At 29.2% G+C, this 24679-nt stretch overlaps 1 protein-coding gene across 1 annotated transcript; it reads left to right on the top strand.

Moving 5' to 3' along the window:
- The first annotated feature begins 120 nt into the window (after nucleotides 1-120).
- On the top strand, nucleotides 121-23868 carry bora (aurora kinase A activator-like protein bora). Its single transcript, XM_075380177.1, has 9 exons — nucleotides 121-333; nucleotides 1220-1533; nucleotides 1959-2098; nucleotides 3146-3321; nucleotides 6176-6264; nucleotides 12009-12091; nucleotides 16390-16435; nucleotides 16764-16914; nucleotides 21225-23868. Exons 2-9 carry the CDS (start codon nucleotides 1261-1263, stop codon nucleotides 21518-21520), a joined length of 1254 nt encoding a protein of 417 aa, XP_075236292.1. The 5' UTR covers nucleotides 121-333; nucleotides 1220-1260; the 3' UTR covers nucleotides 21521-23868.
- Nucleotides 23869-24679: the final 811 nt, after the last annotated feature.

The raw sequence follows: 24679 nt of genomic DNA, 5'->3' as shown, positions 1-24679 counted from the left end.
CTTTTTATTTCAGCCTGAATTGAGAAATTTACTTCGAATTCTTATAATAATAAGGCTATTCAAAGGATTTCTGACCTTTGAACATTATCAAAACTTGAATTTACCAACTATGACAGGTTGCCTGTTCAAGTTTATGATTGTCCGTTACTTTATAGTCAGCTGGAATAGTTATTTTTAAAGTTTAAAGTCGGTTATTATAATAGTAAATTGCTTATTACTATTAGTTTTCTTAGTTGCAATTAAAATAAGTTTGTATCTGAATTACTACTAAATGCATAAATCTAAATTAAGTAGTTAAAAGTGTAATACCGTTACTACAAATTTTAAATACTGGTGCGTCTTTCATATTGATGAAATTTTATTTTATTTTAAACATAATTTTAGAAATCTATTAAATGTTAATTTTTTGTTTTAAGCTCCACTGTTGAAAATAAATGTGGTGGTTAAAATGTATATGATCTGCACACAAAATGTTCTGTTTTGAATTTTGTACTATACTTTTTATTAATAACTACGATCTGTATGATCAGAGGAACATTTTTTTAACAAAGATTATTTATAGTTAAAAAAAAAGACTGTGTTGTAATTTTAAATGCATTTAAACCTATAATTTTAATTTTTAATATTTTAAACTAAGAAATATTTTGAAAATTATGATATTTACATTCTTTGAATGCATACCATCTAGAACCATTGTTACCAGCCAGATGACAGTAGTATAATGGTAATGCACATATTTTTTTGAAATTGTTTAAAACACTTTTCATTTACATTAAATTGTTTTTATTACTGTGAATTCCTTGTTCTTTACGTAGTAAGAAATGGAGGTAGTGGCAGTTCTAAGATTAGATTACGTGAGATACCCTCAAAATCATTTCTGAGTCACTGGGGGATGATATTAAAAAAAAAAAATTAATTTGATTAAGTGACCATTATTCATTGGAGGAATGAATTGGTAGTAATTATTTTTTCATAATTACTGTAATGCATTGCTATTTATATTTTTATAAAATAATAAAACTTACAATTCAGTTTCAAAGTAATGAAAAATATTGTTCCATAAGATCTTTTTTAAACTGAATGAATAATCTAGTGGTCCATTCAAAAGATACTGGATATCTCAAAAAGTGAATTATGATTTTAATTACTTTATAAATTTTTTATCATAAAATAGCTTGTAGTAAGTAAATTTATTTTGTATTAATTTTTTTTCTTTCAGCTTTAAGAATAGAATAAATTACCAATATTAATGAATAAAGGATGTCATTTTCGATAAAAGAATGTACAGATTCACCAAAAAATCGCAATCTTCAAAGACAAGCTGTTTTGCACTCATTTAATAAAAAAGAAGATAAAACTCAAACATTGTTAGCCCATACAGATTCATTTGCAAGTTTGCCGCTATATAAAACTCCACCATCAGTAGTTAAAACAAGAAAACCATTTAATCCTTTTAATAGAAATTTGATGGAACGTCTTGAGAGTACTACATTTAGTCCAACAGTATTTAAAACTGTTATCAGCCCTGGAGAGGTATGTTGGTAAATAATATAGCATGTTTTATTTTATATTTACTTTAATTTTTATAGTAATTTAATTATTTCTATACTTTGTCATTTTATGTTTTTTTCTTCCATTCCACATATTTAATCTCTGCCCTTCCTTTACCCTCTATATAATGTTACATTTACAGATTAATAATAGGTTAATGTATTGTATTTCTACTAATCTACTTTATTGTTCAGTCTCTCTTAAAACTTCTTTATTTAACTTTACCAATCTTTATTATAATATATATGTATATCACACTTTATTCTCAGACACACTTCAAAAACACATTAATTTTTTCTGGCATTTCTGTTGTTAGTTTTAATTTTTTAAAGAATAATAGACTTAAGAACTGTTACTTGTAGGAATGTAGGCAATGCAACTTGTGTGCTGATATCATCTGATTTTAGGTATCATCAAGTGAATTTAGGTGGACAATTGAGGATGTATCAAGAATCAACCCGGTTAATATTGAAGAATTTGTTCATCATGATGATACTGATGCTGTTGATAATGAAACCGAGCAGTCAGCACAAGAAGCAATTGAAAGGTAACTTCACTGATTATGAATAATTTTTTTTTGTCTTCAGTCATTTGACTGGTTTGATGGAGCTCTTCAAGATTCCCTATCTAGTGATTCACAAATGATACAGTTTATGTTGTTAATATCATGAATTGTGTATTAGTTTGTCCCGTTTATTTTTTTTGTAAATCAATCCATTATTCTAATTGGTATGAATAAAATAGATTACATCATAAAAAAATTAAAAGTTAAAAAATAGACTTGATTAAAATCTGTATTAATTATTCTAATATAAACAGATGAAATAATGCTAAGGTAAATAATACCTTAAATATAAAAATTGTTACAAAATAGTTCACAATTCAGAAGGTGCTTATGAAAATTATTTTGAGCACATATTTATATACAGGTTGAATGGGATGCAGATAAATCAGCTTTTTCCAACCTTTTTTTACAAAGTTATATTGTTTCTGTAAAAGAAAATCTTTTTATTTTAATAAATCTAGGAAAGTTTTTCACTTGGTTCGGCAGTTTATTAAAAATAGCAATGAAAGCATAAGACCCTTTGTTGTAAACTGAAGTATTGTGTTATACAAAAAACAGTTTCATTGTCTAGTGTGGTAAAGTTAGATATTGTTTTTTAAGTTGACAATTATTTTTTGGGAAATATGGACATTCATAAAAATAAACATAAAGATGATTTAATTTTTTATATTTTAAATATGTTTACAAGATTCATATGTAGGAGTCCCAGATCTGACACCCACACATATGATTTGACTGCCCATTTTTGTATCTTAAACTTAAACTTGTTTTGTCTTTCTGAGGGAACTCCAAGGGGGGATATTATATTTTATATGAGAATGTATGTCAGTAATAATATACATGAGAGTAGCATTTTATTAAGGTAATCAAAGCAAAACAGTATGATTTATTATTTTGCAGTCTGATTTTTTTTTTTAATATTAAATGGGGCTTAAGATTTGTTTTACTTTAGAAAGATGTGACTGTAATTATAATTGAATCTATTATAATGATAATTACTTTTGTTAATAATTTTATTTTTAATTATAGATACTTTTCTAAAGTTGAAATACCAAGCCCATGGGATGCTCCAAGACATTGTAGTTCGCCTTTAACTGAAACACCTGAAATTCTCAGTAAATCAAAACTATATAACAGTGTATCCTCTGTCTCAACTGGTAATAAACATTTTCAGGTTTCTTCATCGCCATGCCTTACTGTTAATGGTATGTATTATTTTTAACTAGCTTTTATTATTATACCATTCCCAAAATTCTGACTTTCTCCAACCGAATTTACATAGACTTCTAGCATAAGAAAAAACAACACTTTGCTATTAATTGTTCAAAATGTTAGTTTTAGTTGATATTCCCTGAACCTTCAAATATTCAAAGTTTCAAACTTCATATTTTTTTTCATTTCAATTCATTTATTAAAGAATCTTATTCACCTGAGTCTCATATTTGGTTTTGTAACATATCACATTTTTTTCAGTATGTTAACAATTGTTAGCCTATTGCACTAGTTGACAACCTGGAAATCATGTAATTTATTTTTTTGAAGGTTTACCTTTTTTAGCTTCTGATAGATCAGTGCTGAACTACAAGATAATCTATTGGTCCATGGAAGGGGGAGATATTTGAGTTCTCTTCTATCTGAAAGAGTTTCTTTTACCTGATTTAGAGATAACCAGCTTAAAAATATGTTATAAGAAAAATTGTTTTCCTCTAAAAATTAAAAAAATCACTTTTGTACACACACAGGATTCCTAAATTTTTAGGAAGGAAAGAAATCTTTTTTTGCAAGAGCCTTGTTACCCTTCCTTGGATGATAATCTGCAGAAGTCAGCATTTTTCTTTATTTCTTATTTGATTTTATAACAAGAATATTCAAACCATTATTTGATAAGTGTTCTACAAGAGTTTTTTGTTACAGAGATAATTTAGGCTTATTCTTAGGTATTTTATGACACTGAATTCAAAAATGACCTCAAATTTGTCCTAAGGGCTTCATTTTGTATAACTGTTGCTCATAAAAAATTAAAATTGTTAAAAAGATTTATTATTCCAATTAAGAATAAACACTTACAGAGATTTGTTGCGAATCAGCATTTATATTAATAATTAAATATGAATGTCTGAAGATATTTATAAATGAATCACATCTACAAATGGCTCAGAATGGAATAATTAGGAGGAGTGACCAGTCTGACTAATATGGTATTACATCATAGCTTGACAAAGAGTCTGTTTACTATAACTCATTCTTTTAGGAAAGATGAATTTATCACTGTATATGATTTAATTAATAGCCTTTATTAATGACATCATAATTAATAGAGTCATTTCAATCAATATTTTTACTATGAAAAAACCCATACTAGGCAATCAGTTTCATTCTAGCTTTCAAAGTAATGAGGAAGAACACGAAGAAGAAAGAGGATCCAGATTTCCAAAGTGAGAATCCTTGCTCAGGTACGTGAAATTTTGCTCAAGCAAAATTTAATGATGGCTTGTGATTTTCATTATCTAAAATCCAGTCAGATTTATTGGCTTCAAGGTTAAAAGTCTGGGAAAATCCTTGAAAGTGGCACTAAAGTATGTTTTTTCTGAGTTAAGCAGCAAGAATTTGAGTTAAAAGATAATAATATAGTATATTGTAATGATGTATATTCTTTACTGGATTTACTAGGTCAGCTTCACAATCGTATAGAATACAGATTGTTTTTGAATTCCTCTAAAACAAGTTCAAAAGTTGCCCTCCACAGTGGAAATCTCATTTCCACTGTGAAAAACAAGAGGCACTCTCAGTGCCTCTTGTTTTTACACCACAAATAAAGAACACATATGAAGGATGACATTTGAAATTTTTACTGTCTATGATACTGTTTGAAAAGTATTCTTGGCAGCATATGTGGAAACCTGAAAGTGATATGCATGTTATTAGGATTGCAGCTTGGTTATACAAACTGTTGTTTCTTGTGCCAGTAGAGACAGTAAAAACCACTAGATTGAAGAAGTAAAAGATAGCTGAAGAGAGAAGCACTTATAGCTGGGCAGAAGAGTGTCAAGCTCTTGTGAATCCAAAGAATATGTGTCTTCCACTGTTATTCATAAAACTTGTTTTGTTGGTGAAAACTTTTGTGAAAGCAATGGTCATAACGGCCAAGTTTCTTATACTTTAAGAGCAATTTTCTCAGTGAGAAAGAAATTAAAGGAGTATTTGTTGGATGACAGATATGTGAGCTAATGTAGGATTCATATTTTGAGAGGCGTTTGAATGAATCTGAGAAAGCAGTACAGATATCATTTTAAATTATATTGTTAAGTCATTCCTGGGTAGAAAGAAGACTGAGAATTGTGTTTTATTGGTTAGTTAAGTTCTTGAAAACTGTTAGAAATTGGAATTCAATATGTCTAAAAATATGTTGCATTTACACATTTTTAACCTAATCTTGGTGATGTAAGTGATGAGCTCGGTGAATGCTTTCACCAGGATATATCAATGCTGGCGACTTGCTATCAGGGAAAGTGGATTCTAAATATGCTTGTTGATGACTGCTAGAAACTGAAAAGAGACATTCCAGAACACGAGTACTGGAGGAAACTAAAGAAATGCAGGCTATATTAGGTTAAATAATATCATACTACAGATTATGTGTTTCTTTAAAAAATCAGATTTTCTTTAAATCCACGTTGCTAAAACAATTCTCTTCGCCATTAAATTTTGGTTTGCAGATTTTAAATTTGTGCAAAAAGTAGCTTATTGATTGCTTGTAAGAGAAAAAACCATTCTTTTTTGTAGGCCAATGTAATCATTATTAGTTAATGCTAATTTTAGGTCAGTTTACACAAATAAAATTAAATAAAAACAATGTATTTATGTTCACATAAGAAAAACAAGAGAAAAATGAATTAAGACAATAAAACTGTTTGTGTGATTTATAAGAAAGTTTTAGTAATTTAAGAACTTTCTTATCCTAATGGTTCGTATTGGGAAGATTTAGATATAAGTAATATATTTCTATATTTGTAAATTAATTTTAGTTTGTCAATTACATTAATTTTTTTTTTGTTTTAGTTGGTACACAAACATGTTGGAGTTTCCCACCAGTATTACCTGAACATGTTGAAGCAATATTGAAACCATATCTATTTCCTATTACAAATGTGCGTAAGTTTTTATTGTTTAGTTTAATACATGCTTTTGACATTTTTGCACTGGTTAGTAGTTGTAATAGATATTGATTTTGTTTGTCAGTTAAATTTAAAAAAAAATTGTAAGTTTGAAATATAAGATTTCCTGGAAAATACAAGATTTTCCAGTTCCTGTGGCTCATTTAACTATCTAAGTGTTATGATGTGCTGTATTTATATGATGTTGAGAGTACAAAGAAGTATCAATATCTGGTTTTGTAGCCATGTGGGAAAACATAGAATATAAGTTTGTTTGATATATGACTACCTCGTATATTTTATAGCACTAGTTTTTGGAAACAAACATTTTTCTATAGAATATGTATGTGATACATCTCGGCCTTGTCAACATTAATACTGCTTATCAATGTTTGAAAATAATTTAAATTTTTGAAATACTTGTTTTATTTAATACATTATTAATTTTTATTTATGGATATAAATTTATGAAATTTGTGTAATAAAATATAAAATTGCATCTCATGTGTTTTATAAATTATATTTTTTTATTATACCATTCTGTGCAAGAAATTAAATGGTTATAGAACAAAATTTAAAATAAATAAAATTTAAAAAAAAATTCTTATAAATAAATATAAAAAAAGGAATTTCTCAAGTTATATGAGTTGTCTGTGGACAAATTAAAAAAATAATAAAATTAATGCATAAATAACCACACCATATAATTATTAAAAAAAAAACCATTGTAAGTGTTAAAAAATCAGGTTGGCTCTTTTGGTTATCGCTTTTAATAGTATTGTACTGTAGATTCAGATATTTGAAAAAGTATTGACATTGAAAGATTATGTCTTTATATTTGGTAATAATAAAGTTGGAAAGTTGCTAATATTTATATTGTTTCATATGAGTATAAATAAAACCTGTATTTTTCACATTTTAGAGAAAATATACTCCATACATTGATTTCAGATCCATTCTCAGGCCAATCTTTATTATCAATCTAAAAAATATTATGAGCTACAGTTATTTATTTTTTGGTGATTCTTTTTACCTGCAATATATTTTTTTCTTTAGTAAATAACAAAATAACTACTGTTTGTAGTTAAAAAAAAAATTAATTAAAATAAATTTGACTCAAATAGTAATAAAAAGTAAAAAATAGTACTAAAGTACTTAGTTAAAAACAAAAATGACCTACCAACTCTTTAATTAGATGTTAAAATTAGATTTCAAAATTGCATAGCATGAAACACTGGATCACATATTTCAGTATTATGAATGTACTATTGTGTTGTAATAAGGTCGATAAATTTAGAAAACCTGGAAGGTTGCTTTACTTTTGCTTCATTCTTACCTTGCCCAATCCACTACTCCACCAGTTTCTCATTTCTTGTTGCTCGTAGTAGTGCTAAAGGTAAAATCTTTAAATGATTTTATTTCACCCTTTATGCTTCAAAAGTTTATCCAGTCTAACAGAAAGTTAACTAATTTTGCAAATATTTGTGTTCAAAATGTAGATTTTAATTGTTACATCTAGACATTTAATTCTCTATTCTTGTTTTGCGTTTTCATTTATAGTAATTTCAGCTGTTTATAACTAAACAGTTATAAAAAATAAAGGACTGGAAGAAATACAGCAAGATTTTATCAGATAAGATCTGCTATACATCAGTTTCTGATAAACTTTTGTGACAATATTGAAAAAACTGGTTTTGTTAAGGATGAGTTGCAAAAAGTGTTTAATTTATTCAGTGCTGGTATTAAAAGTATATTGAAATTATGTTTCAATATACAGTGTAACACCGTTATAACATGGTTGTCGGAGGACTTATGTGACACCTGCGTTATAGGCTAACCGTGTTATTTCGAGAAGTAAATTTTAAATCACAAAGGGATTGATTAAAAAAAATAAACAGAAATCAAGCAATAATGGTTAAATAGAAAAAGCCAACACAGTATACACTTACATAGAAACAAGTTAAATGTGGAAGATACAATATTTTTTTCTTTTAATGTAAATTATTTTTGAAAATAAGAAGTTATTGTATTTTGTTTCTCGGTTATTTGTTTCTTCTTTATAATATAGACTTTACACTTTGTAAATGCAATAAATGATGATCATCACTATCACTTTGTTGCTCCATCGATTTTATTACAGTACTTATATTTTCCAGAACATCTTTCATTGAGGGTGTAGACCTCTCCGTTACACAGCGACCTGTGCAACACCTTCCCCTTCTTCCTTCAACAAATTATCGTTAGGTTGTAGAACAGAATTTACAATTTCTCCGTCAGTCATGTAATGGGCAACGTATGTGATTGTCTTCTTGAATCCACTCATTGAGATCACTTAGAATTCTTGCCTGGTTGAATTTGACAATTCTAGTGCGTGTTCATCAATAAAAATATGAACATTTCCTGTTTCAATGTCTTCTGTATTACTCTGTGACAATACCGACCAACGATTTTTAATCGTAATAGAATTTACATTACTCCATGCAGTTCTAGCATTGTATACAAGAGTTTTAAGAAATTCTGTTACTTGTAATTCTGAATCAACGATAGTGGTCAGTTGCTCTCGTCGGTAATAAGCTTTAAATGCCTGAATAATTCCTTGGTCTAATGGCTGGATGAAAGATGTGTTCTTGGGCAAAAACATTGCAATTAATTTCCCATCTTTAGATTTCAGCAAGTCAGTAGGTGGATGAGCAGGGCAATTGTCAAGAAGTAATAAAGCTTTTTCTACAGATTTTTGAACCCGTAAATAATTTTTAACACAAGGGACAAATTCGTTAAACCACGTTAAAAAAATATTACGCGTCATCCAAGCATTTTTACTATTTTTAAAAATACCCGGTAATGAATTCATATTAACGTGTTAATGTGAGCTGGCATACTTGCCGATGAGCAACAGCTTCAATTTATGATTTCCTGACTTATTGGCACACAAAAGAAAACTTATGCTTTTTTTGTTCATTTTCATAACTAGAATTTTATACAGAAGAATTGAGAGGAGAGTGGAAGAAGTGTTAGGAGAAGACCAATTTGGTTTCAGGAAAAGTATAGGGACAAGGGAAGCAATTTTAGGCCTCAGATTAATAGTAGAAGGAAGATTAAAGAAAAACAAACCAACATACTTGGCGTTTATAGACCTAGAAAAGGCTTTCGATAACGTAGATTGGAATAAAATGTTTAGCATTTTAAAAAAATTAGGGTTCAAATACAGAGATAGAAGAACAATTGCTAACATGTACAGGAACCAAACAGCAACAATAACAATTGAAGAACATAAGAAAGAAGCCCTAATAAGAAAGGGAGTCCGACAAGGATGTTCCCTATCTCCGTTACTTTTTAATCTTTACATGGAACTAGCAGTTAATGATGTTAAAGAACAATTTAGATTCGGAGTAACAGTACAAGGTGAAAAGATAAAGATGCTACGATTTGCTGATGATATAGTAATTCTAGCCAAGAGTAAAAAGGATTTAGAAGAAACAATGAACGGCATAGATGAAGTCCTACGCAAGAACTATCGCATGAAAATAAACAAGAACAAAACAAAAGTAATGAAATGTAGTAGAAATAACAAAGATGGACCACTGAATGTGAAAATAGGAGGAGAAAAGATTATGGAGGTAGAAGAATTTTGTTATTTGGGAAGTAAAATTACTAAAGATGGACGAAGCAGGAGCGATATAAAATGCCGAATAGCACAAGCTAAACGAGCCTTCAGTAAGAAATATAATTTGTTTACATCAAAAATTAATTTAAATCTCAGGAAAAGATTTTTGAAAGTGTATGTTTGGAGTGTCGCTTTATATGGAAGTGAAACTTGGACAATCGGAGTATCTGAGAAGAAAAGATTAGAAGCTTTTGAAATGTGGTGCTATAGGAGAATGTTAAAAATCAGATGGGTGGATAAAGTGACAAATGAAGAGGTATTGCGGCAAATAGATGAAGAAAGAAGCATTTGGAAGAATATAGTTAAAAGAAGAGACAGACTTATAGGCCACATACTAAGGCATCCTGGAATAGTCGCTTTAATATTGGAAGGACAGGTAGAAGGGAAAAATTGTGTAGGCAGGCCACGTTTGGAGTATGTAAAACAAATTGTTGGGGATGTAGGATGTAGAGGGTATACTGAAATGAAACGACTAGCACTAGATAGGGAATCTTGGAGAGCTGCATCAAACCAGTCAAATGACTGAAGACAAAAAAAAAAAAAAATTTCATAACATACTTATTTGGTGCTCACTTCGCATCTACTGTTTTTGTGGCAATAGTTTATAATACAAAGTAGTTTCATCACAATTATACAACTGTTCATCAGTGAAGTTATTCTCTTCTATAACTGATTGTAATATTGTTTACGAAAAATGTTCGGCTGCCGTCGCATCTGCTGAAGAGATTCTCCTTCAATATTTACTTGGCCTTTGCCATCACAGATTTTCTATCATGAACCAACTGCTAGAAGCATTCAGTTCTTCTCCATTGCCAATTTGTTCATGAAAATTTAGTGCCTGAGCTTGAAACATTGGCCCTGATAGTGGCACTCCTTCACTCTGTTTTTGCTAAAACCAAGGTTATTGCCCTTCTGCAACATTAACATCACCGAATCTAACCTTTTTGAGATAAAGTCCGACTGTTTCATCTACCGAATCAATAAAAGAATGCAATTTATCTTCTCTTTTCACCCAACCTCATGTAGTACTTAAGGCAACAAATTCCCAGGATAAACTTGCTTTCGAACAACCTGCCTTAACCTTTTCAATAATTTCTAATTTTTCCTTTACAGAATACATTTTTTGTTTTAGACTTAATAAATTAACCGATGTAATAAAACTTAATGGTACTGATAAACACAGTAAAAGCAGCTCAGAATAAATCACAATACGTAATATCATTCAGATACCATATACTGTGCCTTGTTCAGGCAGCACATTGATCTTCTTATCACTGTTACAGGAAATGAGTCATGTGCAGTATATCGCAAGAATTTCTCCTGTTATTGTATTAGAATTATAGTTTAGTTTTATTGAATCATGTTTTTGGGAATTCCAAGGCTTTAAAATTGGTCGTGATTGATTGACAGATGTCTACCCATCTTGACAGATGGCTAAGGTTGAATGTAGTACTTGGAAGGGATTCGTCCCCCACCCTATATTTATTGCACTTGGTGTACATCACATTGAGTTGCATATTAAATAAATTTCTTAGTACAAGACTGTCAAAGAATTTCCTCTACAAAATAAAAAAGAATCAACACTAATGCATTTGGCGAAGAAACTGCTTTAAAATGTGTTTAAAAATAATCTCTGGATTTTCAAGGAAACTGTAAATTTTGTCAGAAATTGGTAAAAATATTTTCATCAAAATTGTGATCATTATCAGATTGCTCACTTCAGATTTAAAAGTATATCCATCTGTTTTCACAGATGGATATATTTTTATACAGAACAGATAATTATTTATATTAATTTTTGAATAGTTATTTTACCTTGAATTAAAAATAAAGAAGAAATCACAAATATTAACAAAAAAAAAAAATTGTGAAAAAAGTCTATGCAATATTTTGAAATCTAAAAAAAAAAAGACAAAAATTTTTATGTTTAAATTTAACCTTGCAATAAAAAAATCATGATGTTTTTAAGCTAAATTAACAAAATTACAGTAAGATTTTAAGAACTAATTTGAGACAAACATATTTCATCATCCTGTTGTATTATTAAAAATGTTATTTTGTGTTTTTTTCTTAGGAATTTGAGACTGAAGAAGGAAACTTAAGTGCGTCAACTCGTCGTAGAAAACTTAATTTCAGTAAAGGTCATGATTCTGAAAGGTAAATAGTTTAATGCGATTTTTTTTTATTAATAATAGAGTAATACAGGCTGTATAAGAAAGTAATCGGAGTCTACCTACATTTTAACCAGCATGTCTGGAATAATGGAAGCGACGGGTGGGTTCAATCCTATGCCTCAAATTGGAGAGATCAGTAGGTAGCAGAGACACATAAACAAAATATTTTGTAACCCCAAAGTAAAAATCACATAGGATCAGACCAAATGACCTTGGAGGCTGCTACAAGCAAGCTCTATTGTTGGGTCCATGCTGACCAACCCTGGAGGCCACTGTAAACTAGCTCTGTCATCAAGTTCATGCCATCCAGTACAGTGTTTGGGAAAAGTGTCATTCAACCAATCCTGTACAGAGTTATGCTTGCTCCAGCAAAAAAGGAATACCCTATAAACTTGTCAAGATATTGCACAGAAAACATTTAATTTTAGGGAATCTCTTTTGCATTATAAGAAGTTAAATGGGTTTTTTGACTCGCAGTGACTGATCACTAAATGCAATATGATCAAGAAAGCCTTCACTTCATGCTGCAAAATTGGCATGCACAGCATAGTCAGTAGGTTTCAAAGTGTGTAATAAAATTGTGGTTACAAGGTGCTGTAAATGGTATGGAGACCTGTATGTTTTCCTTAAAACATTCCACAATATCACTGGTGTTGCTAGGCTTTTCTAACAGATATTTTAGGAATAAGTAGGAATGACTTTCTGAAATGTTCAACATTTTCTTCGGACACCCTTGGTTGTCGTGTATTTTTCCCTTTACACCAGATGGTTACAACCTTTATGTGGTTAAATATTTACGTAATGGTCATTTCAAACTGATTATGCCATCAACAAATGATATTGTCACTTGGAGGTTTAATTAAACTTTTTATGAAGTGCATGTTGAACTGTAATAACAGATTTACATTTAGCAAATTGCAAAATAAAGAATGCTTCTGAGTTGCGAAAGAAGCTGACAGTTAGCCTGTTCGTTTTGCCAAATGCACTTATGATTCTGTTTTAGTAACCTTATTTTTAAAGAAATATTTTATTAACATGTATCTGTAACTTTGACTTGATGTATATGTGATTATGATATTGGATAGATTAAATGATTTTCTGGTTGATTTTCATCTATGCATACTTATGCAATAGTTATCAGTTGAGGTATAAAATAATTATGATTTAATTTTTAAGCATAAAATTTATTTACAGGTGAACATCAATAATTTGTACAAGCTGGTAGACTTAGGTCAGTTCAAATTCTTAAATTGTTTGGTTCTTTGAACATAAACTATTAGTAATTGAATAATAAAGAACATTTAATTTAATTATGGTAAAGCAATAAATTTCTGAATTGTTCTTACGTATTTGTACAACTTGACACGTTAAAAAGGTTTAAAATTGGTGTGTACAAGTAGTCTGCAAAAAAATGTTATAAAATTTGTACTGAAAAGTTATTATTTTTTTTACGAATGGAAAGTTTTTTGAAATAATCTGTATGTTGTTTGATTTTTTTATCATTGTTTTGCTACTGCAAGATCTTTCACTTTTTTGTGAGTTTCATTGACCACAATTCAGATTGATGCTCATACCAAAACAGCATTGTCTAACACAGTGAAACCTTTATCACGAGTAAGCTCACATGTTGAGTCATCTTTGCCAGAATATTCTCACAGAAAGCAAGATCACTTTTTTTTAGATAATTTTCATTGCTCCAAGGTGTGGAGCGATCAAAAGTTGGGTGATGTGAATAAAGTGTTAAATTTTATGTTAAGAGGTAGTGTACAGTAATACGGATGGGTAATTGGGTGATTCCTTAGAAGGATAACAAGCGTGCATATGAATGATTGGTTTGAAGCAAATAGTTTGTATAAGCGTTTATAAAAACAAAACTATTAGAGAAAAAGTTTAAAAGTATACATGACTTAAGGGAGTTTTAGAATTTAGTGTTAGCTTTTAAATGAAATATTTCAAGCATTCACATAAGATCAAAGAGTCAAAATGGGTAAGATATTTTAGTAATCTGCTAGAGAGGGGTGATGAGAGACACATTAGTTGTGTGCTGTTGTGGAAGTTAGGTATTACTGGATAGAGAAATTACAGCGACAGATATAAGAAAAGTATTAGATAAAGCCAAAGAGAATAAAGCATCTGGCTTAATTCCAACAGAATTTTTTAAATGGATATCAGAAGTTTATATAAACTTGCTGATGAAGTAATTATTTAATAGTATTTATAGTTAATGGTAGTGTTCCTATAAACTTAAGAGAGACTTTCTTTTCTATTATTTAGAGTATTAGAGTAATTTTTCTGTTCCATCCAGAATTATACAGGAAATTCATTAACCTCTGAGTATAACAGGAGTGCTTTTAAACTTAAATATTTTTAAGAGTGTTTTTGGAAAGATTACAGGAATGAATGGGCAAGAATAATACAATTAATGAATGTCAAGCAGGCTTTAGAAAAGGTTATTCTACTATCTATAATGTATTTAATTTAGTTAAAATTGAAGTATAGTGGCATATGATAAACAGAATTGAGTTAATGTGAATTTTTGAGATTAATTATAAAAACAGAAAAGTGAAAAATAATGGTGTTTAGAAAGCGAGGGAGACTTGTGGGCCCATAAGGTATGGTTTCATGGAAATGCAGTGACTTGTAATGTGATACTATGTCCTGTTCTCTTTGTGAATGATTTTTTTCTGATTTATTGACTATATCTCACCCTTATTTTGTTGTGTGTTTGCTTTTCCTGTTACTGTTATTGTTGCTTTTGTGAATTGGTGTATGCAGTTGATAAATATATAAATAAATAGTAGTGTTCACACCTTTGATGTTGTTTTATTGTTATGTTATTGAAAATATCTAGGTAAAATTTGGTTTTAAGTGTTGAGAGAAAGTTTTATCACAAAATCTTATACATTTTATAGGACTAATCAGAAAGTATTTAACTCTTGTTGTGTGGGCAGTAGCAGATAACAGGACCAAGTTTGGGAAATTAGTGAGAAGCAGTTGGATTGCTTCTGTGGCCATTCTACCACTTCTCATCTTAATGATACCTAATGATATTTATGTATAGAAACGAACTCAGAATTGTATTTTTTTTTTGTTAAAATTGTAATTTTACCACGTAAAGGTGATAAAACCTTTATCATCTTTGTGGTAAAGGTTTTAAATGGTCCACAACAGCATTGAATGCGAATTTTCACTGAGTATATATACAAGAATAAGTCAGGATGTTAAAAAGTATGAAAAGTAGATGTTAGGAATGAATGAAAAGTTTGATTGTGTTGTGTGGGAAGAGAAATTACAGAATAATACTGAATGAAGGGATTGTTAATGATTCTGTTACAAAAAATTAAATTGGAGTTTAGAAATAATTGTTTGGAAAATTTACAGCAGCTTTGTTGCACAATTTATACTTTCTGCTTGAGTTTAGAATAAAGAGAAAATCACAGTTAAAGTCATGTATGTTTATGTTCTATGTATTTATTTTTTATAAATGTTAAATCTAGAATAGATTTAGGTTCAACTTGGCTTTTTGTAATCTCAGATCTCCTTAACATCATCTGACCTAACAAATAGATTTTGCATCAACTGATGCGAGGTTGATCATCAATATTCACTTTACCAGCTTTAATGCTTCTGAGAAATTTATTGTCCACCTACTCACAATACATCAATGAACAGTTTTATCACCATAAACAGCTTTTAGATGACAATGAATGTCACTAATATTAACTTTTTCCAGTGTTAAAAATTCAATTACTGCACATTGTTTTAGACATGTTGTCTTGGCAGACAAATTCAACTCTGCAACAATGGTGGCTGTAAAAAATGAGAGAGCATGAGTCGAGTTTTGGAATGTTAGTAGTAAAGTAAAGAAACTACAAGTTGGCAGCACCTGTCATATTGAGCATTTGTACACCATTACACCAATGTGCATTACATTTTAGCCACTTTTCATAATTATTAAGTCTTACTAAAAAAAATAATCATATCTTGACTTTTATTTTATGTTTCATGAAGGAAATGTAAGCGGTTCAGTTTTTTAATGAAAAAAAAACATTATGAATATAAATACAAACATGCTGTATTTACTCATGAATACAATTACTAGACTCGACTGACAATGTTCACCTACAAGAAAGTAGTTTCTTTCAAAAGTTATGTTTCCATTTCATCCTGGTGTACAAATTTTATGAAATTAACTATTTTGACTTTTTTTTAATATTATAATTTAAAAATAAGTAATTCATTCATTATATAGTATATAAACAGATTTTTTTTATTTTCCAGATCTGAATCGGATGATGAAAGTATGAGTTGCAATAAATTTTCATTGGTAAGTATCATGTATGATAATTTTAATGTTGCAGTTTTTATTAATTCAGTTTTCACTGAGATTTGGACCAATAAATTTTAGATTTATTATGGAATGTGCAAATCATGAAATTTAATTAGATTTACTTTTATGTCTACTAAATCATCATCAGCATAGCTTTGTTTACACTTTGAATGCATTGAGACAAAAACAACTCCAACAACAAAACAAAAACAAAATACAACTACAAAAACCTTGACTGTTGTACCGGTAATTTTTCTTTTAATATTAAGAAAATATAACATTTTATTCTTTTTATTTTTATTTATATGTTATTTTCTTTTTACAGGATGGTGGATTTTGTTCACCTGTATCACATCTCACAGGTACTCCACTTCCGATGTCAATTTTATCACCTCCTGATGTTTCACCAATTCTTGCCAGTACTAACAGTCAATCAAAATTAACTGCTAGACTAAATTTTACCTCTAACAATAATGGTAATTATTTTCTATTATATATAAATTTTTAATAGTATCATAAATTCGGACATGTAAGTGAAGATTTTGAGACAAAAACTATAACTAAAAAGATAAAATGCTACATTATGTGGAACTTTCAATTTTTTTTAATGTTATTTAGTTAAAAATACAAGTTATAATTTTATTTAGATGAGTCCCTGTTCCACGATATCAAGTGTTATACACTTGTCACTAACTGCTCCTTGATGCTGAAAGTATCTATCAGCCATTTTAGCACAACCTTTTTTTACTCAGTGTATGGGCCTTGTAAAATACTGTTGCCAACTGACCCCGACAAAAATACGTAACTCATATAAAAATACACAAATTCTAATTCATATTTTTCATTAACTTCAGGGGTATGGTGACTGCCGAGCCACATTATATATATATCTTTTATGTACATAAAAATTATTAGGTTAACTTTCTACTATTTTATGTAGAATAATTTGTATACTTTTTATCCATGTGATTACACTCCTGGAATGGTTAAATAAAGCAAAGTGTACGGAGATAATCTTTTGAGATTGGAAAGGCATATTGTCTCCACTGATCTCCATAATGTCATGCTGTGAATGCTGCTTACTATTGCCAGCTCTTGTACAAATGTGAAAGCCGTTTACAAGAACAAAGCCACCATCAGCCAATCAGAGATATGATTTTTCTTTACAACAGTGTTTACTATGTTTACAACACTCTGGATAAACTGGACAAAATTTCCTGGAAAACCTTAGAATCTCCTCTGAAGTCCAGATTTATTCTCCTGCAATTTTTTTTTGTTTAAGTTATTGAAGGAGGTACTGGGAGGACATCAATTGCAGAGTGACATGTGCAATTGGCTCATTACATGTTTTTATGAAGGGGTCCAGAAGCTCCTCAGATATTGGGAAAAACATGTAGAACTTCAGGGAGACTACATAGTAAAGCAACAAATATATTTTGTGTTCTTATTCTTTACTATTAAATGTTAAAAACAAAAATCTAATTTATATTTGCTTGATCCTATTACTTTGGTAATTTGGATTTTTTTCTAGAAACCTACCTAAGCAAATTGAATTTATTAGTTTCAGTTCATAACAACGGCTGAAATTTTTTATTAGATACAGCATTCTTTCTTTTTTTTAAGTACTCTGATAAATAAGAAAAAGATCACCTTTTCAGATTATTTTTTTTCTTATTTTTTTTTTTTAGTGATTATTGGCCTAATTTCCCCTTGATTTCAAGCAGATATTAGATGCAAATGATAACATGAAATACAGAAAGCTGTCATGTTCCGGTCTCTGAATAGCAGTGTAGGGTTATTTGTATTTTTGTTTGGTATTTGGTTAACCATGATACTTCTCTATAATTTATTATGCTGTCATTTTGGAATCTTTCTAATTATAAAATATGGGAAAATATTTAAAACTGAATATGATTTTGATGAATGTGTAAATTAGATGATACGAGGTGAGTGCATAAGTAATAAAAATGTTGATTATGACATTGAGATTATGAAAATTGTATTTATCAGCTATAATAACAAATTTGCATGGAATGTAGATGATAATTTTGTTTTTGAGCGAATTTCATTTGATAACTATTGTTTAGTTTCTGTGAGTTTCTTTTATTTTATTTTACTATTGTTGAGAGTAGGATCATCTTTTGGCCATTTCAGTGCGTACAGATGCATAGCATAAGCGTAACAACCATCTATTCAGTCTGCTTTCATGATGTGATATATGATTTATTGTTGCATGATACTCTTAATTTTGAGGCACACAATCTATTTTCAATTAAGGATTTTTCTGCTATTATAAGTCATTTTTTACTATATTTCCTATGTACTGTGTGAGCAACTTAAAACTGAATCAAGTTTACTTGAATTGCAGTTGTTTAAGCATCACCTTTAATGCTGCTGCTATTAATAGCGCCACTTTTGTTTATGTATGTTATTACTCTTTATCTATTGTTATTAGATGTAAATTGTTGAATCTTCCATTCCAATATAGTGTTGTTCTTTGCAGTTATGTTTTTTTAAAATGCCTTATTCAGTTGAGGAAAGGGTTGGTCCCTATCGTGGAAGCTTATGTTCGTTCTGGATCCTTTCAAGAAACATACCAAATATTTGTGGAAAAATTTCTGAATACAGTATCCCAGAAAAGAGAATCATATCATATACAATTCTGTTAAAGTATGGCATACAACAGGGTTGGTTTCAAAGACAAAATGAAGTAAGTAAACTTCTGTTACGATTCCAACAGCCATAATCAATATTCAAAGAAGAATTTCTTTCAATCTAAAAAGAAATATATTTGCACGTTATTATAACAAAGCAGTGTATATATATATATGATATTTTCCATGATTTAAATTTGAAACTGTATCACTTAACAGTGCAACAATTTAAAGAGAGCAAGCTGAAACATCTTAATTATTGCAACTGGCTTTTCAAAAACGTTGTTGTGTTAATGGACATGTAGACCCAATGTTATATTTCATGTCGGATGAGGCACGGTTTCATTTATATAGTTGTTAATTTGCACATCTGGTATTAAATGAAATTCCTCATTTGATATTTGAGTGTCTACTACATGATGAGAAAATCATTGTATGGTGTACAGTTTTCGATAATCGTGCAGCAGGATTGTTTTGGCCGGATTATCAATATAGAAGTGTACCTTATAATTTTTGAAAAATTCTATGCTCAGTTAACAGATTTTGAAAAAGAGTATGGCTTCTTCCAACAAGAGGAAGAAATGTGTCTTTGATAGATTACATCCAATGATTCACAAACACGTGTTCATATGGCTTTTATAGCAGAACAAGCTGTCAGTAGAAGCCAGTGGCCTCGACATCCCTTCTCCAGATTTATCAAATTTCAGTTTTTTCCTTTGTAGCTACTTAAAGGATAGAGTTTATGAATCAAATTCCCACACGCTTCAGTTGTTGAACTGAAGGAAAGATAAGATTCAACAAGAAATCAGTGGCAACACACTTGACAACACACTTTGGTGTGACATAATTCATAAAGTGATCACTTGAGCACAAAAGTGAACTGTGGGCAGAGCGCTTAGTTTGAACATTTTTGTAAACATACGTAAACTTTGGCTAATGCAAATAGAATTTAATTTATGTGTTCATTTTTTCATTCAAAATGTTTCTTATTGTGACTGTGTTTAGTCTGTAGCGGTTCGGTTTTAATTTGCTTACTCTGTATGTATGTGTGTGTGTGTGTGTGTGTGTGTGTGTGTACATTTCTAAAATCGATCCTTTCAGGAATCATATTCCGCTGCAGTATACAAATTATATTAATTCGATCAACCCAAGTATAGAATTAATAAAATAAAATAGGATGACACCTATCTTATTCTATAATTTTTCAAATCTTTCTGTTTTGATTTAATTGGAAAAAGGATCTTTTAATAATTTTAAATTTTAATTTTAATGTGTAATTTGCAACAAAAGATTTGAAAAATTATAGAGAAACTGATGATGTGAGGTACTCACAAAAGCGCTCTTGCTTGGATTATGGAGTAAGGTAGGTGTCATCCTATTTTATTTTATTATATTAATTCTGTACTTGGGTTGATTGGATTAATATATATAAAATAGTTTTACTTTAATGAATTATGGATTCATATGTTTTAAAATGTTCTTTATGAAAAGTATTATATTAATGTAAACGCATAGTATAAAATAAAACTTTAACAGTGCATTAGGTATTAGATGCTAATGATGATTATATTCTCTGGAATACTATGTTACTAGGTTGAGCTTGCTTTTGCTATTACCCCTGAGCTAAGTGAGAGTTATATTTATATATAATCAGTGCAATAATTCAGGAATGACTTAACATAGTTAATCTGTTTTTAATATTCCTAAACCCCCTTAAAAATGAAGTTTGACTTATACACTTGAATTGATATATAAACTTGGATCTTTAGAACATCAGTTATGATAAGTGTATGTGTGCTGTTTATTCCTAGAACTAGCAGAGGTTGTTTTTATGATAGTTTTATTACTTAAATTGTGCTGTTTCAAAAATAACAGTTTGCAGTCGTTTACACCAATCAATATTTTCACATATTTACTTTGATTTCTGTATTGATTTTTCTTGATTTCTGTACTGATCAGTAACTTACATTCTGTTTTATCTATTGTAATATCAATTTCTGATGTTATATTTTGCAAGTTCTCACAGCAGCTATAAATCAGGTCAGTCGGGTAATAAAATTTAATAAAAATATATATTTAAGTACACATTTAATATGATTTAAAAAAATAGTATTTTCTCTTTTTTTATTCAGAAAAAGAAGAAAATGATGAGATTGCTTCAATAATGGTTACATCTCTTTGTAATAACAGTAGTAAAGATAACGAACATCATAATACTCAAATGAAGAATGACAGCAATCAACAAACTGTGGAAAGTAGTACGAGTCAGGATACAGGATATAATACACAAAGTTCAAATGATAAAACTGGTTGGGGCGGTACAATAGGTGTAAGTGAAATGGAAATAACAGATAATATTAGTTGGAATGATCCTGTAGTTTATGCTTGTTCAACACCAACAAAAGGAAAACCATTCCTTGTCTGCTGATGTTTATGTATTGTATAAATTTATAATCTGTTTTTAAAAATAATTATTTTTTTAAAAGTTTTAGATAATAATAATACTTTTTTAGAAGTACTACAATGGGGTTGATTAAATCTATTATAAAATTCATGGAAGGTTTCACGATATAAATTTTAACACATACCTACCGTAAAATAATGTATTTATTTAAATTTTTCCACAGGCTAAGTTTTTATTATTCCTTATACTTGCTCTAATTTTCTGATATAATTTTTGAAACTAAGTGCCACATTTTTCTTTAGTACAGCACATGTTGATACAACATAACAGAATTTACAAAGAACAATTTTAAAATGTAACTAATACAGGTGGGGCAGAAAAACCTGACAAAATTTAGAATAACATCATAACTCAGTAACTGTAAAGAGTTTGTTTCTACTTTTGATTTAAATTTGCTAGCATTATGTATGCCATTATTGTTAAAAAATAAATTTTTTTTATTTATATTAACGTTAAGTGCAGAAAATAACATCTTGCAAATCTCATCCAATTTGGTCCTCCACTGCTTTAGTCTGTCGGCAAAACCTTTCTTTACTTGTCACAGCATGCATCCCAGTATGGTGACCACCTTGCATTGAATTGTTTGTATTACAGTGAATCTATTTTTCCCAGTGTACATTTCAGTTTTTAAGTAACCTTTTAATGAAAGATCAGGTGAATGGGATGGCAAGGTGATATTTTCATGTGAGAAAATTAAATGTTACAGAAACATCCTCTGTAACACTTTCATCAAAACCCTAGCCATGCAGGTAATTGCCCAATTTTCTTAGAACCACAGTTCTACTTGGTTTACAGTTTACAAGAAAATAATTGAGGTCTTCGTTGGCCTTATTTAAAAATAAAACGTTTTATCTTTTAGGCAGCATCTGTGAAATTATTTTATCACAGTTAGTATATATCATCTTTACCTTTGTGCAATGATCCTAATGATAATAAAACAATATGAATTTTTATAAATATAAGAAATATTTTTATTTCTAATAAAAATGTGTTTTTAGTAGAATGAGTGTTAAGGAATAAATAAAAATTTAGACACATGGAAAAATATACATAAATGCTTTATTTTATAGTAGGTGTGCACTAACGTTTATAATTGTGAAGAGTTTTTCATTAATTCTATATAAGTTTTGATTATTTTTAAAGGTATTTGTGTTGAACTTGTTTTTCTGCATTTCCATTTTAGTCATCTAAATCGTCTAAAAGTGTACTTAAAATTCTTTGACATGCTTTTAAATCTTTATTTAAAAAAAAGAAAATTATATCAAGCATATATTTCATTATTAAAATAAATTCAGCAATGTTTAAAATTTTCAAGATCATGGTCACTGCCAATTTTGGGTCAGCCAAGATATGCAAAAAAACCAGTTTTGATTAGGCAAACAGGAAAAAAATGCTTCCACAAAGTATACAAAAATGATGTACACTAAATTGTCAGAAATTCACACCTTCGCAGCGACAGTAACCAGTATAATAATGTACATGCATCATAGATTCTTTGACATTAGTTGAAGCCTTGCTGTATGCAACACTATAATTTCCTGTCACTCATCAATCACTCATGATGAAACCTTTTGAGCAACGGTTTTTTTTAGAATCCTAAAACTTGATCTTCAAATTTTTGCCTCAAAGATATTTCCATTGTATTGAATCACGTTTTGATTCAGTTTCATAATGACCTCATTATCATTAATAATCATCCTCATTATCCCTATTTCCACAATAAAAATTATTGTATCTATAATCTTTTTCTTTCATACAACTTGAAAGGTTTCCTAATTTCAATCAAAATAACAATACCGACAGAGAATCTTCATATTTTTTGTCCCTGAACTGTTATTCCAGTCTCATAATATTCTTTTACTGACTTTCAGTTGTAAAATATATTATTTTTCATCATCGGTAGCTCAATATATTTATGTAAAATTTAACTGTATTCATTGTGTTTTCATATTTATTAAAAGTATAACTTAAATCTACATGATCAAATTGAAATTTAAAAGGAAAAAGATTTTGTTTTTTTTTTAGTTTATAAATTATTGAAAGCATTCTCAGTCAATTAGTCAACAAATGATATCTGACTTTCAGGTATTTAACTGTAAAGCAACTGTTTATGTATGTAGCCTTGTAATTCATTCATTTGAAACTATTTTTTAATCTTGTTAAAATAAACTGATGCTACTTCTAAGTTCAGTTACACTGGCAACCTTCTCTATTTTATTTTAGAAATAATTGTGTATATAAAATCTATATATTTATGTAATGATTATATCTTAGATTTTATTTGTGCCATTTTGACTAAATTTTAATAAATCTTTTATGGTAATTATAAATATGTTATTATTTCTTAATATAATATTGAACCTTAAGAAAACAGTACTTATATCTACATATGGTGCAAACAAATTGCAATACCTGTTTGAGATAGAAAAAAAAACATTTTCAGTATGTTTTACAAGCTTATTTTAGTGGTCTAGTTTAGCAAAGATAAATAATACAAGAGAAAATTTGCAATGATGCCCCAATGAAGTTGGTGAACAATGTTTCAATCATTGATTTTCAATATAATCAATTTCTGATAGAATAATCATTCATTTGAAGAAATTGTTCATATGAAAAGATTATCTGCTCTTGATGCTAGTCCCTTGATTCTTGTAAATTCTTTTCTATTTCCTAATACAATTTTGAGTTCTCGACAGGTCCCATTTCCTTTCTGCTACCTCTGCATCTTTTATTGATTCTTTTAAATTGTTTTAATGATATGTTTCCCAGTTAATTATTATTTTTATTTTGAATTGTCCTGATTAAACTTGTGTTCTCATTTTCTTCTTTCATTACTTTTTTCAGATCCATTTAATCTTCTCTGTGCCCAGATGTCAAATAGTGCAGCCTTTATTTTTCCTTTTTTCTTGATGTTTGTGTTTCACAGCTATACAGAAATACCCTCCAAATATAGCACCTTATAAGATGCTTGCTCAAGTCTTAACTTTTCTTTCTATTAAGTAATTCCATAACCATATTCTAGTTTTTATTCTATTTTCACTTTGCTATTTTCTGTTAACATGTTACGTAAGTTTCTGTATTATTAGTTCTTTTTTTGTGTAAACTTTCTAGATTCCACCATTA

The sequence above is a fragment of the Lycorma delicatula genome, chromosome 12 (genome assembly GCF_047948215.1).
Source record: "Lycorma delicatula isolate Av1 chromosome 12, ASM4794821v1, whole genome shotgun sequence".
Taxonomy (NCBI): domain Eukaryota; kingdom Metazoa; phylum Arthropoda; class Insecta; order Hemiptera; family Fulgoridae; genus Lycorma; species Lycorma delicatula.
This window is presented reverse-complemented; position numbering and strand designations above follow the sequence as displayed.

What these genes read in the sequence shown, in the direction of transcription:
- bora (XM_075380177.1), top strand. Translation starts at nt 1,261, where the DNA reads ATGTCATTTTCGATAAAAGAATGTACAGATTCACCAAAAAATCGCAAT. An exon ending in CTGTTATCAGCCCTGGAGAG is followed by an intron (nt 1,534 to 1,958) that starts GTATGTTGGTAA and finishes ATCTGATTTTAG; the next exon opens with GTATCATCAAGTGAATTTAG. An exon ending in TTTTACCTCTAACAATAATG is followed by an intron (nt 16,915 to 21,224) that starts GTAATTATTTTC and finishes TTTTTTATTCAG; the next exon opens with AAAAAGAAGAAAATGATGAG.